This window comes from the organism of the source record quoted next, unplaced genomic scaffold, assembly GCF_019419815.1.
Source record: "Pyrus x bretschneideri cultivar Hongxiangsu unplaced genomic scaffold, Pyrus_bretschneideri_v1 Contig23, whole genome shotgun sequence".
NCBI lineage: Eukaryota > Viridiplantae > Streptophyta > Magnoliopsida > Rosales > Rosaceae > Pyrus > Pyrus x bretschneideri.
The window spans coordinates 3,114,046-3,130,316 of record NW_025999535.1 but is presented as its reverse complement, the minus strand read 5'-3'; the positions used below and the strand labels follow the sequence as shown (position 1 = coordinate 3,130,316).

The 16,271-nt window shown below is 35.9% G+C and overlaps 1 protein-coding gene and 2 pseudogenes across 1 annotated transcript; all 3 read left to right on the top strand.

Annotated features, from left to right (window-relative positions):
• Nucleotides 1-365: 365 nt before the first annotated feature.
• LOC125478041 (50S ribosomal protein L13, chloroplastic-like) lies at nt 366-3,947 on the top strand. Its single transcript, XM_048585754.1, has 4 exons — nt 366-736; nt 1,233-1,418; nt 3,165-3,335; nt 3,611-3,947. Exons 1-4 carry the CDS (start codon nt 434-436, stop codon nt 3,725-3,727), a joined length of 777 nt encoding a protein of 258 aa, XP_048441711.1. The 5' UTR covers nt 366-433; the 3' UTR covers nt 3,728-3,947.
• A 5,246-nt stretch (nt 3,948-9,193) lies between these two features.
• LOC125478037 lies at nt 9,194-11,790 on the top strand (annotated as a pseudogene).
• A 1,006-nt stretch (nt 11,791-12,796) lies between these two features.
• On the top strand, nt 12,797-15,493 carry LOC125478042 (annotated as a pseudogene).
• Nucleotides 15,494-16,271: the final 778 nt, after the last annotated feature.

Here is a 16,271-nt window from a genome sequence, read left to right as displayed (position 1 = left end):
ATTTGAATCACCCCATATTGTTGATCTGGACAAAAATATTCGGCATTTCAAGTAGTGAAAAACTGAAGCTAAGCTATGTTGGTTAGAAGAGTATACCTCTTTTGATGCATCCAAGTTCGAATTATTCTTCTGTAATTTAGATAAATCTCCCCCTATTAATTTAAAGCCTGTATTTCTCTTATATAAGTTTTAAATATCTTCAACACGAATAAAAAGTTAAAAACTAAAGCCGAAAATTGTTGTAAAACTAACTCTGAGTTTGAAATGTTTGTAAAAAATAATTAACATAATTCGACCGATGCGTTGCGTTTTGATCCATGTTCATCTGCAAGTCGACCATCTCATCCTATTTTATCAACGAACGCTCGGAAACCCAACCCCCAAAAACGCAACACAGAAACAGTGGACTGAGTGAGAGAGCTGAGACACAAAGATGTCCGTACTCTCGCTCGCAGCTTCATCTTCTTCTTCCTTGCTCTCATCCTCCTCCACTTGCTCTTCTTCCCCAAAACCCCCATTCTCCTCCTCTGCAAAACCAGCCCTTAAAACCCCATTTGTCGGGTTCTCGGTGGCGCCACCGCAAAAGCTCTGGTTTCCCTCCACCACCGACCTGAGCTTCAACAATGAAGGAAACACACGGCGGAGCTTCGAGATCTTCAGCAGCAAGACTGAGGACTTCGTTCGGGTCCCTTTGGATCAGCGATGGATGTTTGAAGACTACGAAGTCGACGGCCCTGTATGTACTCACACTCACTTTCTCTCTCCATACATATACATACATAAAGGAAGGTACTTTTTCAATTTTGTTTCTGAAAATTTTGAGTTAGAAATGTGGACCCAGAAAGCAAAGCAGAAAAATGATTTGAATTTTAATGGTAGGTGTGCCCAAGACTTGTGCTTCATGCTTAATTCCTATGTAATCTCCAATTTTGTAAGCTTGTTTAGTATAAACTGTAACTTATTTAGTCTTCCATGTGAAATATTGAGACCAATGGATAGTTTTCTAAAAGATACTTGGTAGATTTTGAATGTCAGAAACTTCTACTGATTTCTTCGAACACCGTTATTGAGTATATGTTTTCGGCCTGTTTATAATATTGTAACATGCATTTTTATTACATGTTGTTTAAATATGCTCTCCTAGAAGTTATCGATGTCGGTATATACTTTTCTTCGAGGGCAATATCAAAATGTACTTAGGTTCTTATTCAGGTTTTCCACTCTTTCTCCAGGACATTTGGAATAATACATGGTATCCAAAAGCTGCAGACCATGTGAATACTGACAAACCGTGGTTTATCGTTGATGCCACAGACAAGATTCTTGGAAGAATGGCATCCACAATTGCCATTTACATCCGCGGGAAAAATTTGGCGACCTACACCCCCAGTGTGGACATGGGAGCATTTGTCATTGTGGCATGTGGAGTTTCTAGTCATGCACAAGCATTTTCTTCATTATAATTGCTCTAGATGCAGACTGTATTACAATCTTTCTTTTACTTATATGGTAGTGGCTGAGGAGTGAGGAGTGGTTCTTAAGGTTCTTGGTTGGTGTGGAATTAGATATTCTAGATCACTGTCTAGTCCTTACGTGAGATCATTGAAAATATATCATACACTATGATGTCTTTTTCTTTGTTTAACATGTTGGCTTGGTAAATATTGTGAGCATGGATATACCATGTGGTACGTCCTCACAATTTACTTTAGTTTATGTTCATTGGATGTTTAGTTGTATAATAAGCATCTTCAATGTTAGATTATTATGTCATAATTATAATAGTGTTTAGATTATTGTGCAATCCATTTGGATATAGGTAACATGTTTGACACAATGGGGAATATTCCTTGTGCTGAGATTTCTTTTCAGATCTTGTTTAAAATCGTATTTGCATGCATCTGTATGCTTTCTTCCATGTGCCCATGTACATTGAAGCTGATTAGTCTCTGTCTCAATTTAATCTGCTAGTTTATTTCTGTATATTTCGATTTGTTTGGTTCCGTCACCATTTTGTCAAGACTTGGGCTTCGTAATTTGTTTTGAGGGTGCTCCATGCCTGTCTGGAAGATTAGAATATTTAAAATCCAAGTAGCTGGGATTTATTTAAGCCTCTAGTTAGATGCCAACTGCCAAGTGAGATTTTTGTATGCGACTTCTGAGAAATGGCTTTCGTTACTGATATTGATAGTGTTAAGGAGCGAAATGGGTACTAAATCCACAAAATGAGGTACTATCAGTGTTTCCTGGTCTACTTATATAATTGCCGATTTAGTCTACTTTTATAGTTTCAACTATACAATGTGATGATAAAACTGATAAAGACTCAACCACAGATGCCATTTAGTATATTAAATTTTTAAAACTGCTTATGGTCTAGGTTTGTATAGAATGTAACTAGGCTAAGAAATAGCTTTCTAGTGAGAACCGCCTTTTCCTTTATTGTTCATTGTTTTCTTCTCTGCTTCTTGTTATTCTGGTTGAAAATGGCTGATGTGTTTATTTGTCATGCTGTTGAGATTCTGGTTATTTAGGTTGTATTTCGAGTGGACTCCACTTCCCATTTCTTTCAATATGTCCTTTCTGTTTGCTAGAGGAAAGGAAGTCTTTTTGAAGTGCCGGTTACTGCGTAGGCTTTTAACTGTTCTCCAAATATACCTTCATTCCTTTTCCACCATTAGTGGTTTTGAGTTATCTTTACGTTTCGACTTTTTTTATACTTTGTCTACCATCCCCTTGGTGTTTGTTAATATTTTGTCTTGACAAATATCAAAAGAATTTCTCTCAGTCACAAACAAGTTGGAAAGGAAAAGAAGGCAACCGGGATTGAGCAAAGAAGAAATGCACAAATCTTAACAAATATTAAGTATCTTCCCTGAGTGTAGACTGAAAGAGTCTTAAAACCTTTCGATTTTGAAAAATTAGCTTTAAATCATTTTTGTATTCTCAGTTGTGTATGCTTTGCTGTGGGCTGGCCCGAAAATGCTTTACTCAAGCTTTGGGTTTCTAGCAGATCAGTGTTTTTTTTCCGAGTGTTATATTGCTGTTCTCTCTGGTTTTCAAGGTTCTGGAATTTGCTTAACTTCTACTTCTTTTCATTTTTCTCTTATTTTGGCTTGCAAATACTTCTATGCTATGGTGGATGATTGTGTCGAAATTTATAGGTAAATGCTGAAAAGGTTGTCGTATCTGGCAACAAAAGGAACCAAAAACTCTACAGGAGGCATTCTGGACGACCAGGTGGTATGACAGTGGAAACGTTTGACCAGTTACAGCAGAGAATCCCAGAGAGGATTATCGAACATGCTGTTCGTGGTATGCTTCCAAAGGGGAGGGTGAGTTCTTTTACTCAAAGTTATTCTCCTACATACATACGCATACACAAATAAAGCTAGATATTTCATCTTGGTTTTGTATGATTGAAATGTTAAACATAGAGTTTAAATAGATGGAACTTGAAACTACAAAACTCATTCACAGCGAAAAAGTATATGCAAGTGATTCTCTCTGCATGACTGTTGTGCTCGGCTTTAGCATTGTTTTTCACTACCCAACTGCTCTGCATCATCTGTCTTGAATAGTTTCTTCTGAAACAAACTCTGTCGTGCAGCTTGGGAGAGCGCTTTTCAACCACCTAAAGGTGTACAAGGGGCCAGATCATCCCCATGAAGCCCAGATGCCAGTGGAGCTGCCGATAAGGGACAAAAGAATACAGATACAAAAATAGATTTGAAGCTGAACTCAACAGTACTTTGGTTGTTAGAACCCGGCCTTTTTCGTGTTTATATATTTGAATGTAGATGTCCATTTTCTACATCAGTCTTGGATGGTTGTTTGCTTCCCGTCTGGTATTGGAATCTGGCCGGAAGTTTGCGTAGGTTTGATTTGCTCTTATGTAATTGAATAAAAATTTGCAATCAATGTCGCAACACGTTTCAGCAGAAAAACTCTGTGCATGACAGATGAGTATCGATATTGTCAAAAAAGTATGGACAACATGTTGGCGGCAAAAAATTATCGACAACATATTCGAGAGTCGTTTGTTTTGGTTAAAACATATTAAGAGTGCATTTTCTGATTTTCTTGGTGGAAGCAAGATTACACGAGAAGGGAAGGACCGATCCTGCAGTGAAGTGTTTCGTTAGGGTGGTCATGAGACGTTGTACAAAGGCCATGGTGTTGCTTTTAGAAGGTTTCACACAGCTAATCAGAGCTTTTATTTTTTTATTTTTAATACAAGCGATATTAATGGAGGCGGATTTAAATTTAGAATGTTGAGTGTAAAAGTAAATATTCTCAATCACTTGAATTACAAATTTTTTGCATAGTTATTTTGTTTTTAAATTTAAATTTTGTATTATTGGGATAAGCAACAAAGCTGTACAAATATTATGATAAGAATTATTTTTTCTTTATCATCATCTAAAAATTATCTCTAAAAACTTTTTATTTGAGTTGGAGACTATTTTGTCATTCATATCAATCAAAGAAATTGATGGTTTATCATAAGGATGTGCTACTTCTTACCACAAGCGTTGATTTGTCAGGCGCATATAGATTATTAAACTGCGCCCAAATTGAACGAATTTTTTTAGAGGTGATATTTAAATGATGATAAGAGAACGAACAGTTCTTATTCATTATTTTACAGTGAAGTGATATTACTTTGAAAAAATAAGAACTTTTTTAGTGTGTTGTAACACATATACATATTTTTTATGTCATTATACAAGTGGAATGACACTTGAAAATATTTCCCCCTACTTGTATAATAACAAATGACGTATTGTCTATGGGTCTATAACTCACCGAGTTCCAAATTGACGCGTGTAGCAGCCTTTGATGCTTTCTTGTTCAATAGTTCATACTCTAATGTTGACAAACATTTCATTTCTTTTATGTCAAAACAAGGCACAGATACGTAATTACGTAGCGTTCCATACTAAAGAAATAAAGGAAAACTAACAAAAAGTCCTCAAAAACTTTAGTTTTTAATGAAAATGACAAAATAAATGTGTAAGTGAATAGTACCAAGAGTGACTTTTCAAGATAAAAATATCGTTAACGTTAAAAGTGAACAATACCGAAAATATTTCATTGAAATTCCCAAGAAATAAAGACGTGTAAACGTGTAAAGTTTTATCTGTTGGAAATTTTATTTGGGTACTTCAGAATACTACTAGTCGTTTGACATCTATATATTTATTATGGCTTAATTCTCTCTTAAAGATGATTACAATCAGGATCCAATTCTAGCCGTTATGGTTGGTGACCTCAATCAACCATTCTTATTATGGTGATTACTCTTGCAATTTATTATTGGAGGAGGATTCTCTCCCATCTTATTCTCATCCTCTTTTCTTCTCTTCTTTCATATATTATTTTTTTGTCTTATTATCTTTATAAAATAAAAAATCAATATAAGATGTTGACGTGATTAAACCGTAACCGTTCAAATAAGAGGGGAGGGAAGGAGAGAGAGATTAGGAGGGGAGAGAATCCTCCTCCTTATTATTATCATTGCTCCAAAGTTTTAATTGCCAAATGCTTATCATATGTCTTTCTTTTCCAATGTCTTCTTGAGACAGTCTAATACAAGGTGTATTTTTGCTCACTACTGTAACTATGGTGTAAGCTCAATACATATAATCATCTGTTACATGTCATTTCATCTAACTCTAAATAACTTTCACATTAAATGTTACTTTTTCAATTTTGAAAAAAAAAAAAAAATAACCAAGGTTAAGTAGGACTCTTTGAGATGATTAGATATATGGTGAGTATACACTATAGTTTACCATGGTGAGCAAAAGTACTCCCGTCCTAGATATATACATACTTGCTAATCTCTATGAAAAAAAGTTGAAGATTAAAATCATCTCCTCTTCTTTCTTGTTCTATCTTTTTGATTCATCATTCGTGAAAGCTTCATTATATTCTTCACCTCCTCCATACCAACGTAAAAATCAAGTTGTTCAACCGATCCAAGTATTGCAAGTGTACCCTTACAAAGATCAAAGGTTGATGTATCCTGTGAGAGAGTTTTCAACACAATCGTGGTTCATGGAGCCTTGTGATTTAGAGTGCTACTATTACAAGGACGTGGTTGTTGTATCTTGGGAGACATGCGCCGATCAACCATGAGCACCGTAGTGGGGCGTAAGCTTGTCTTAAGGACAAAGTGTCCAACACTTGCCTTGACCGTATTTTCTAGGTTTTTGTAATCCATTATATCATGTTCATTTAACATTGGTTACTCATGTGCATGTATTAATTTTGATATATAATTGCATGAATTATTTCTTAAATTTTTTATGTGATTTAATATTGCAATTAGACCCTAATTTTTCCAACACTCAATGCCATCTCCTCTTCACATAATAGTTAGGAAAAGGAGTAGGACGATGCACAATATTTTCTTCGGTTCTAACGTCACAGCACACACATGTGAGAGAGCGTATGTTAAGAGTGTGAATCTCACATCGGAAACTTTGCATATTCTTATAAGATATTTCCTATATTAATGTCAATTTGATTCAGTAACAGAACATCAAATTGTTTCAAATTGTAGTAAAGATTAAAATAGGCGTGGTTCCTATTTAGTTTGTCATATATTTATTTTCTAGTTTTAGACTTTTAGTTGAATTATGAATACATTTCGCGCATAGCGTAACATAAGCCTAACCACACGGTGAGATATGTGTTGATGTATCTGTATGAGCATAAAGGTCAACACCAATCACATGGCGAGGGCTAGAGCTCTACACAAACAAAAATTTCCTGAAACAGGGAATCCCTGAAACAAGCAACCAGCATTCATGAGTCATGCTGCCTAACATGGACAATTGGACATTGGAGTGCATAACGTATATATGTTGCACGCATATATGCAGCACTACTGCATGGGATCAAAAAGCTTGATCCCGACTCCCCAGACAAAACATTCCGGGAAAGTTATAATCAGAGACCATCACTGGCTCCTTGTGATTGTGATCTGATCTGACAAGTGTGGACTGGCCAAGCTTACTTTTGGTGAATGGCCAGAGCCAGGAATTCGTGTTAATTATTAATCCAAATTAATTGGTATATACGAAATTAACCATCGTCATGCATGCATGTGAGAGCAACGTTAAAGGGGGAGATGCAGATGCACTAATTTTTATAAAATTATACCAATATTCCTTTCTTTTTTTATTTTTCTTATTTTTTTAATTATAATGCGACCAAGCAATCATTGGATGAACTGGAATAAAAAAAGAAGAAAAAATAATTATATTATTACGTACATTATAGCGTTTATTAATGGGAAATAATTAGTTCCCGTACATTTCATACATTCCTCAACAATGACTATAGCTATGGCATATATCATATCTTCATGGTCACGCCAATAATTAGTTATCAACTCAACGGATTTGCACATGCATGCTATTTTCGTGGGATACATTTACACGTTTTATAATTCTTTGACAACCCTAGCTAGCTAGTCTAATCTTCTTTTATTCTCTATTTTCTTTTGTTACAAACAATAGTGTTAGTACGTTAAAGGAAAGAGGGGAGGGGGGAGGGGGATGGGGATGTCAACGAAGATTGATAGAATGGATATTCATTATTGCAGCTATTTTATAATAGAGAAACAGTTATAGCAGCTATTTTATACAGTTAGGCAGTTTATAACAATTTTTAGGTTTGAAACAGTATGTATGAAATGATTGATTAGGATATATAGATTAGCCTGATCAGGAAGGAACCATGTGCAAACACAAACAGCAAATTAAAGTTATTAAAAAAAAAAAGTTTTAACAAAAAGTCTACGGTACTATTCATTTTAACGAAAAACCATATTTTTATAGTAAAAAAATCAATCCTGGTACTATTCACTTTACCCTTTATTTTGTTCTTATCGTTAAAACTTAAAGTTTTCAAACATTTTTCATTAATTTTCTTTTAAAAAAAGGTAAAGAAAGTAATGAAAATAGTCAAACATTATGCATGGAATCGAGAGATTGTTAAATGTATTTGAAATATGGGGTGATGTGCTAACACAAGTAGAATAAATTATATTTTTTCAAATATCCTTTAACTACTTGTATAATAACATATAGCGTAACACATAAATATTGAAAAAAAAAATTCATTATGACGGAAATACAAAAAGTACACCACGTGTTCTCATCACAATGAAAAATCTTTCTACATTGAAAATCTCTCCATGTAATGGAAGGACGGCGAGGGGTGTTTGGAGAGAGGGGTGCATGCATGCATATTACCAATTTACCTGAATTGAGATGAATATTACATTACATAAAGTCCAATAATTAACCAACAAAATCAACAGAAGGTAAGGGAGTCGTGTTGTGTTAGTTGGAAATGACACGCCGCCGCTTGTTTCTCCGTTTTCTACTCCATTCGCTTGCATTTATCACGGCCTCTGCCCGTAGTCGTACCTCATGTTACCAATGCTTTCCCCCTCCTACGTAAATTACGTACGTACCCTCTAGCCTCCTTCAAATTGCAACCCTACGCAACCTAACAAGGCAAAATGTTGAATTACATGCACATGTATATGAGGAGTGCCGCAGTGCTATTGTATGCACGTAGTCCGTTATTACTGTTGCATAAACGTCTAACATCTTCAAATGAGATGTAAAAAATCATATGTCAAAATTATATTTGATGGTTGATGTGGTAAATTGAATACAAATGCTAAATTCTCTTCTTTTCCAATAGATATGTCAAATATGTCAAGTGATCGCAATGAATAAAATGAAAAGACATGTGAAGTGATCGAGGGCATTGAACTTGCGCTTCAAGCAGCCAACCAAGCTACGTATAACATCAGCATACTAATTTAGTCAACCGTAAAGAAAGATGATTCAGAATGGAGGTGGCCCAGGTGGTGTGTTTGGTGTGCACTGTTGCATTGTTTATACAGTATACGTGATTACAGTACCCCAAGCCGCAATACGTAAGGCCATTTTTGTAAAGTAAAAAAATAAAATAAAGAAATAAACCTACGTAAATTTCGGCGCCTCTTGCTTGCTTACTATTTCATTTTTATTACCTGATTGATTTGCCCACAAATTCACAATTTTATTAATTATCCATTTCTTCATTTCACACCTATAAATACCCCTCAAAACCGTTGCAACTTTCACACCACCACAACACTCTCCCATCTCCTCCTCCTCTTTCAACTACTCGTTCTAAAGTAATTAAGACAAGTAGCCTCTTTATTTCTCCTACATTTCCATCTCACTCCTTTTTCAAATCAGAAAATCCTAAAACCAGCCAGCACAAATGGCGAACCCCAAAAGCCTCTCATATCCAGCAGCTGCAGTTTTTGCGTTGTTGATGATGGCTATAAGCATTACTAATGTGGATGCTGCAGCCGTCACTTTCAGTGTGAGCAGTTTAGGAGCCAAAGCAGATGGCAGTACTGACTCCACCAAGGCCTTCCTCTCTGCGTGGTCCAATGCTTGTGCCTCCGTCAACCCTGCTGTCATCTATGTCCCCGCAGGGAGGTTCTTGCTTGGCAATGCCGTGTTCTCTGGGCCATGCAAGAACAACGCCATCACCTTCCGCATTGCCGGCACTCTCGTCGCCCCGTCTGATTACCAGGTCATTGGAAATGCCGGTAACTGGCTTCTCTTTCAGCATGTCAATGGGGTCACCATTTCCGGTGGAGTTCTCGACGGTCAGGGCACCGGATTGTGGGATTGCAAGTCCTCGGGCAAGAGTTGCCCCAGCGGAGCAACTGTAAGTTTAACCTCTTCACTTATTTCATCGATGGTTAATTTTTTTATAAAGAAAAGTTGGAACGTCGTCTCAACAGTGTCCCAGTACCTATTATTCATATACAAGATATTAACTATTGTGATTACGTGCTATGTCTCAAGTAAAAATTAAGTTAATTAGGTGGTGACTTAAGGAAGTGATTAATTAGTGGAACATTATTAAATTAATAATTGGTCAATTTCCACCGGTAACGTACTAATGACGGTTTTTTCCATTAACTACTTTTAACTATATATATATGGGTCGTTCGGTTTTCTGGGAAATGGGAATATGAACAGGTAACTGGTCCTAATTAAAGAACATTAGTCTCATTGTGTTCTTACTTCTAAAGAGCTAGCTTGAGTTCTTGTACAGGGAGTTGCAACATAATGTCATGTTCATGTCGAGAGAGGCGTCCCTGAGACATCATGGGACACTAAATCCTTTCTCTATTCATGTTTCTAGATATTCATAATGCATCCACATGTGAATTTGCTTTCTCTACCGTTCATCCCTCGCACGATTTCTGACTCAACCTCATGCCTTCACCAATTGTCGGATCAAAGCAACAATATCATAAAAATTGATGATAAAACCCCACAAATGCATGTGCTTGTATGATATTATATAACTGATATCGATAATTTCAAACGTCAACCACTTAATTGCTTGCACTAGGGGAATTATGAGTTAATAATTAAGTTCCAAATTCCATTTAGACTTAGTACTTTAGTTAATACGCAATTATGTATCTGTATATGGAAGTTAATTTGTGTAAATTAATCATATATGCAGACACTGAGCTTTTCCAACTCCAACAACGTTGTGGTGAGTGGATTAATATCACTAAACAGCCAAATGTTCCACATTGTCGTCAACGGCTGCCAAAATGTGAAAATGCAAGGTGTAAAGGTTAACGCGGCCGGCAACAGCCCCAACACCGATGGTATCCATGTCCAAATGTCATCTGGAGTCACCATTCTCGACTCCAAAATTTCAACCGGTGACGACTGTGTCTCAGTTGGCCCCGGCACTACCAATTTGTGGATTGAAAACGTCGCATGTGGACCCGGCCACGGAATCAGGTACATATCTAGCTAGAAAAAAAATTAAAAAAAAATTGTATACATATTATTTAAGCTAATTATTAGCTAGATTAATGTATAATAATACAGTTCTAACTTTAACAATATTTGCTTGTGCAGCATTGGGAGTTTAGGGAAGGACCAACAAGAAGCCGGTGTACAAAATGTTACAGTTAAAACAGTTACATTTACTGGTACTGAAAACGGCGTCAGAATTAAGTCTTAGGGGAGACCTAGCACTGGATTTGCTAGGAGCATTCTTTTCCAACATATTGTAATGACCAACGTTCAAAATCCAATCGTTATTGATCAAAATTACTGCCCTAATGACAAAGGTTGCCCCGGCCAAGCTTCTGGAGTTAAGGTTAGCGATGTGACGTATCAAGACATTCATGGTACATCGGCGACGGAAGTGGCGGTGAAATTCGACTGTAGTTCCATGTATCCTTGCAACGGGATCAGACTGCAAGATGTGAAGCTCACTTACAATAACCAAGCAGCTGAAGCTTCATGCATCCATGCAGGCGGAACAACTGCCGGTACGGTTCAGCCGACAAGTTGTTTCTAACTCGAGTTGTAGTTTTTTCCATCTACTCCTCCTCACTCGGAGTCTCGTAGTACTAGTTGGGATAAAAAAGAAGGAACTAGTCATACTATAAACTATATATATATATATATGTATAAGAATTAAAGAATATTTCTAGAGTAGTAGGTCTAGCTCTAGCTCTACGTAGTTGATGTATTGAGATGTATTTTGCTTGAGCCTGCGGTGTTGGCAGCCTATTGGGCTTCCTTAGAGCCTGGCCCTGCATCATCCAAACCCACTTAATGGAGAAGATTCTCTTTTGCATTGGGGGCTTTGTATTATGGAATGTTGTAACTTGAAAGTGATAAATGCAATATAAATTAAAAGTAAATGTATTGTCTATATGTGCTTTTGTTTTCAATTAATTTTATGGATTTGGTTTGTTTGGACATTTGTAGTTTTTAATTTGGGTAAAAGACTCAGACAACTTTATGTAATTTTTTTTTTCAGAGTAATGCTATTTAAAAATATAATTTTGACAAATTTTTAATATATTTTTAAAAAAATAAGAAGTGAATAACGAGTTCGCAACTAATTTTTTCTTGTTTTCTTAGTGTAAATATAAAAAAAAACCAACTTACTCTATTAAAAAGTATGTCTAAATAGCATTATCGGTATTTTTGTAACTATAGATATATTGGGGCTGGACCACAAGGCTTAAATATGACACATTCATCAAATGGGGCCTTTAATTAATTTTGGAAGGAAAAATAAATTATCCTCTTAATTTTTCGTACGAATTTTGACTTTAGCATTATCCTCTCAATTTTTATAATTAGCCAAACGTTAGATTATGAAAAATTTCACAAATTTTGCATCAAACCCAAGGCTGGAGCTAGAATTTTTTTCTTGGATAGGCTAGCTGAAAATAGTACCATAAAATTATATGTTTGTTTTTTTGCTTATATAAAATTATATAATAATCAATATAAAGAACATAATATAATATAAACTATTCTCAAAATCATAATCCTAACCGATAAATTCAAGGACCATATAAATAATTAACATACTAGTTAAATCAAGAATAAGTAAATAAAGGGGACTAGAGATAGAACTAATTTATAATTTTTAGCATAAAACGTATTATTTATAATTTTTAGCATAAAACCATTATTCACTACCTCTCATCTACTAAATATAGGTCAAAATAATAATTTGTACTGAAATTGAGTAGGGTATAAGCATGAGTTTACAAAAAGAATAGATCTATTCACAAACCCATTTTACTTCCAACACAGCCTTATTAATATTTTGTTAGTGATCATCTTCAATTCATTTGATCCTTAAAACCAACAATTAAAAGAGATGTGTAAAAAGTAAAAATGAGTAACACACGAAAACCTCCCTGCGCTACAGTGGCTACGCCATTGATCAAACCAGAACGAGTGACAGAGGGATGCAGGGGTAGCGCAGTGCAGGTAAAGAGAAAGCAAAATCGAAAGCCATGGCGGAAGTGAAGAACAAACAGGTGATATTCATGGAGTATGTGAAGGGGTTTCCAAAGAGTCGGACATGAATTTTACCGATGCTGCCACCATCAAGTAATTGAAACTCCCTGATGATGAAGACGATGCTTCGAAAGCCGTGTTGGTGAAGAACCTCTACTTGTCATGTGATCCTGTGATGCGCATCCTTACTGAGAAAACCTGGAGACGAAACTTCAGCTTATTTTACACCCTATGCCCCTGGCTCTGTACGTAAACACTCGTATTACTTATTTGTCTTTTCCTTTGATTTTCATTTCTCAGCAGAAAATTATGTCTAGTGTAGAGACAATAATATAGCAAATCGATTTTTAATTTCAGGACCTTTTAGGCAGAGATTTCGTCCAAATTAACAACCTTCGAGACTTTGAGTCCCTTTTTTATTTTACCTTTTTTTTTTTTTTTTTTTTTTTATAATTTGGAAATTTAGTGGCCTTTGAACTTGAACATGTAATTGCTTGAACATTTCAAACACATTGGTGTGGCATTCAATTCTTCCACGGGTCAAATTGTTGAACTATATATACATAGACATATATATGTGTGTGTGTGTGTGGATGTATGCTTTTAACATTTGATGTGGTTGTTGTATAGAGTGCTGAGAGTAGACTGTATGTGCTAACAATTCTTGATGAAACCACTGCAGCCCTTGAGTGGGTACGGAGTGGCAAAAGTTTTGGATTCCAGAAACTCGAACTTTAAGGAAGGTGACCTAGTCTGAGGTACAACCAAATGGGAAGAGTACAGCGTAATCACCGCACTGGAAAGGCTCCGTAAGATCCAACACACCGATGTACCCCTTTCCTAGTACACTGGATTTCTCGGTAAGTTGTTTGGTCACCCACGATGTTTAGGTTTAACTCAGTTTTGAAAGGAAAAGATGGTTCAACATATTTATGTATCTGCCTGTTTCAACTAATGGACACTGTCATCTATAGATTGACAGTTTCTGTGTGTGTGTGTGTGTGTGTGTGTGTGGGAACTCAGTCTTGAAAAGAAAAAGATGGTTCAACATATTTATGTATCTGCCTGTTTCAACTAATGGAAACTATCATCTATAGATTGACAGTTTCTCTGTGTGTGTGTGTCAAATAAACATACTTTTGGGGCTAGTTTGTCAAAGTTCAAGCTGCGCACTGAAAACTAGCCCCAAAATACTTTTAACCGAAAGTAGTGTTTGATGTGTTTCTTTTTTGAACTCGAATGTGTTTGAGTTGCCTTTAATCATTTAAATTAGTTGTCTTACCGTTGGAAATTGTGATGATGACTGCTAATGATCTTAGATTTTCAACAGAAGTTTTAAAAGACTTTTGGATATAAGCGAATTGAGTCCCCTAGATAACTTTAGTTGAGTTGGGACTTATGAGTTATAAAAGCAGAGTCTTGCATTTATCTTTTTAATGGTTTGGAAGATGTACTAGGACAGTTCGTGTGATTTTCTCATGTCCTTTGACATGTACCCTCAATGCTCCCTGTAATTTATGTGCATTTCCTTCTTCCTTCTTCTGTAGGTATGCCTGGTATGACTGCCTATGCAGGCTTCAACGAAGTTTGTTCTCCTAAGAAGGGAGAATACGTCTTCATTTCAGCGGCATCTGGGGCAGTTGGTCAGGTAGTTGGACAGTTTGCAAAGTTGTTGGGTTGTTACGTTGTCGGAAGTGCTGGAAGTAAAGAAAAGGTATAAACTTGGCATCTTTTTCCCCCATTCACTTGCTGTATCTTTCCTGCTTTCGGACACAACACATCAAAGGATTTTATAGTTAGTTTTGCTTGACAATGTTAAAGTATTGTAACAATTTTCGTTATGAAATTCTTACAAGTTGAGAAAACCTATGCTTTTGATCGCATAGAGAGTAGGGCACCATAACCTACTACATTAAGATATTGTCTCAGATGAGCAAAATCTACTCTTAAGAAAGGTGAGTTTCCACGCCTTAACCTAAAATCTTGTTTTGATCAAGCATCATCGAAGAGTGTTTCATGCCTACAAAAGACAAGTATTGTATTGTTTCATTATTTTATATGACGATTTACCATGTCAACATAAATTATCATTTACTAATATTTATGTATTTTGTTGTAGGAGAAGTAGCATCCACATTGCCTATATTTCCAACATTATCTACATGCCCTTATTTGAATATCAAAGAATAAAATTGTAGAGAATCTCATTCAGAGTATCGGGGACTCCACAAAGACACCAATGAGGCAATGACTACAGTCCATTCCGGTGCGGCCTCCCACCCCATAAATCCAAGGATGTCCATCTTTACGCAGGAGTGAGAGGTTTGTTATATCCAGCAATGTCACTGGCTTTTGATTGTGCTTAACACATCCTTCAGCACTCTCAGAGCTGGTGGCAATCTCCTGGATAGTTCGACCCAAGCAAAGGCTCCTTTTGCCCTACACAACTTCTTGCCCTTGGTTCTTGCCATTCACTGCCACTACAATCAAAATTAAGCGACTACTAATTTGATTGATGTCACTGGAATAAACCTCATGACAGTTCTCCACAACAAATGATTCAAAAATTATAATGACAATGGTTTTCACATGTATTTGGACGATTATTAGTTTATGCACTCTATGTTAATTTTTTTTTAATTTTATATATTCACAATTGACAACCAATGATGACGATATCTAATAAAAAAAGTTCAAGCTAATACTAAAAAGTTGAATATTTTTTAATACATCGATATTTTTACATTAGAAGGAGGGAGAGTTCGGCTAAACCACACAATGGGCAGCCTAATTTGGTATCGAATTGTCCATCCACGAAATTCGAACGTAAGACCTCTCACTTCTAAGTGAAGAGGAATACTATCATACCGTAGTATTGAGTGGCCAAAAAAGTTGAATTTTAATTAATACAGTTTCTATTGACACTTTAAAAAGTTTCTAAGTACACTTTTTTTTTCTTTTTTCTTTTTTTACGGGACAAGCTGGTGATGAAGCCATGACAGTTCGCTTTCCTGAAAGTCGAAAAACTCATATAGACAGTTCAGCCGGAAATCAAACTCAGGATGAGTCATGTGGAATAAGAGTTTGAAATTCACTCAAATCATTGGGCAACTCCTCTTTAATAGGAATATAATAGATAAATTGCATTATGAAGAGTCTTGCGAGTGTAAAATAAATTTCTTAGAGTGCTAATAATAATTTTGTTTTGATTATTATCATACATGATTTATATTAGATATGAAAGTTACATATAATGAGAGGGAGAAATTATTCCCAGGAAGAACCCTAGATTTTGGTGGGTCAATGTTACCCATAACCAGCCCTAAGTAATGAGTGCCTTCTAAAAGGATCTGGATTGTCTGCCCTCCCCCA

Bases quoted from the DNA above. Each gene is read 5' to 3' on its own strand.
- LOC125478041 (XM_048585754.1), top strand. From the start codon at position 434: ATGTCCGTACTCTCGCTCGCAGCTTCATCTTCTTCTTCCTTGCTCTCA. The intron at 1,419-3,164 runs GCATGTGGAGTT...CGAAATTTATAG, and splicing joins TGGGAGCATTTGTCATTGTG to GTAAATGCTGAAAAGGTTGT. The intron at 3,336-3,610 runs GTGAGTTCTTTT...TCTGTCGTGCAG, and splicing joins GTATGCTTCCAAAGGGGAGG to CTTGGGAGAGCGCTTTTCAA.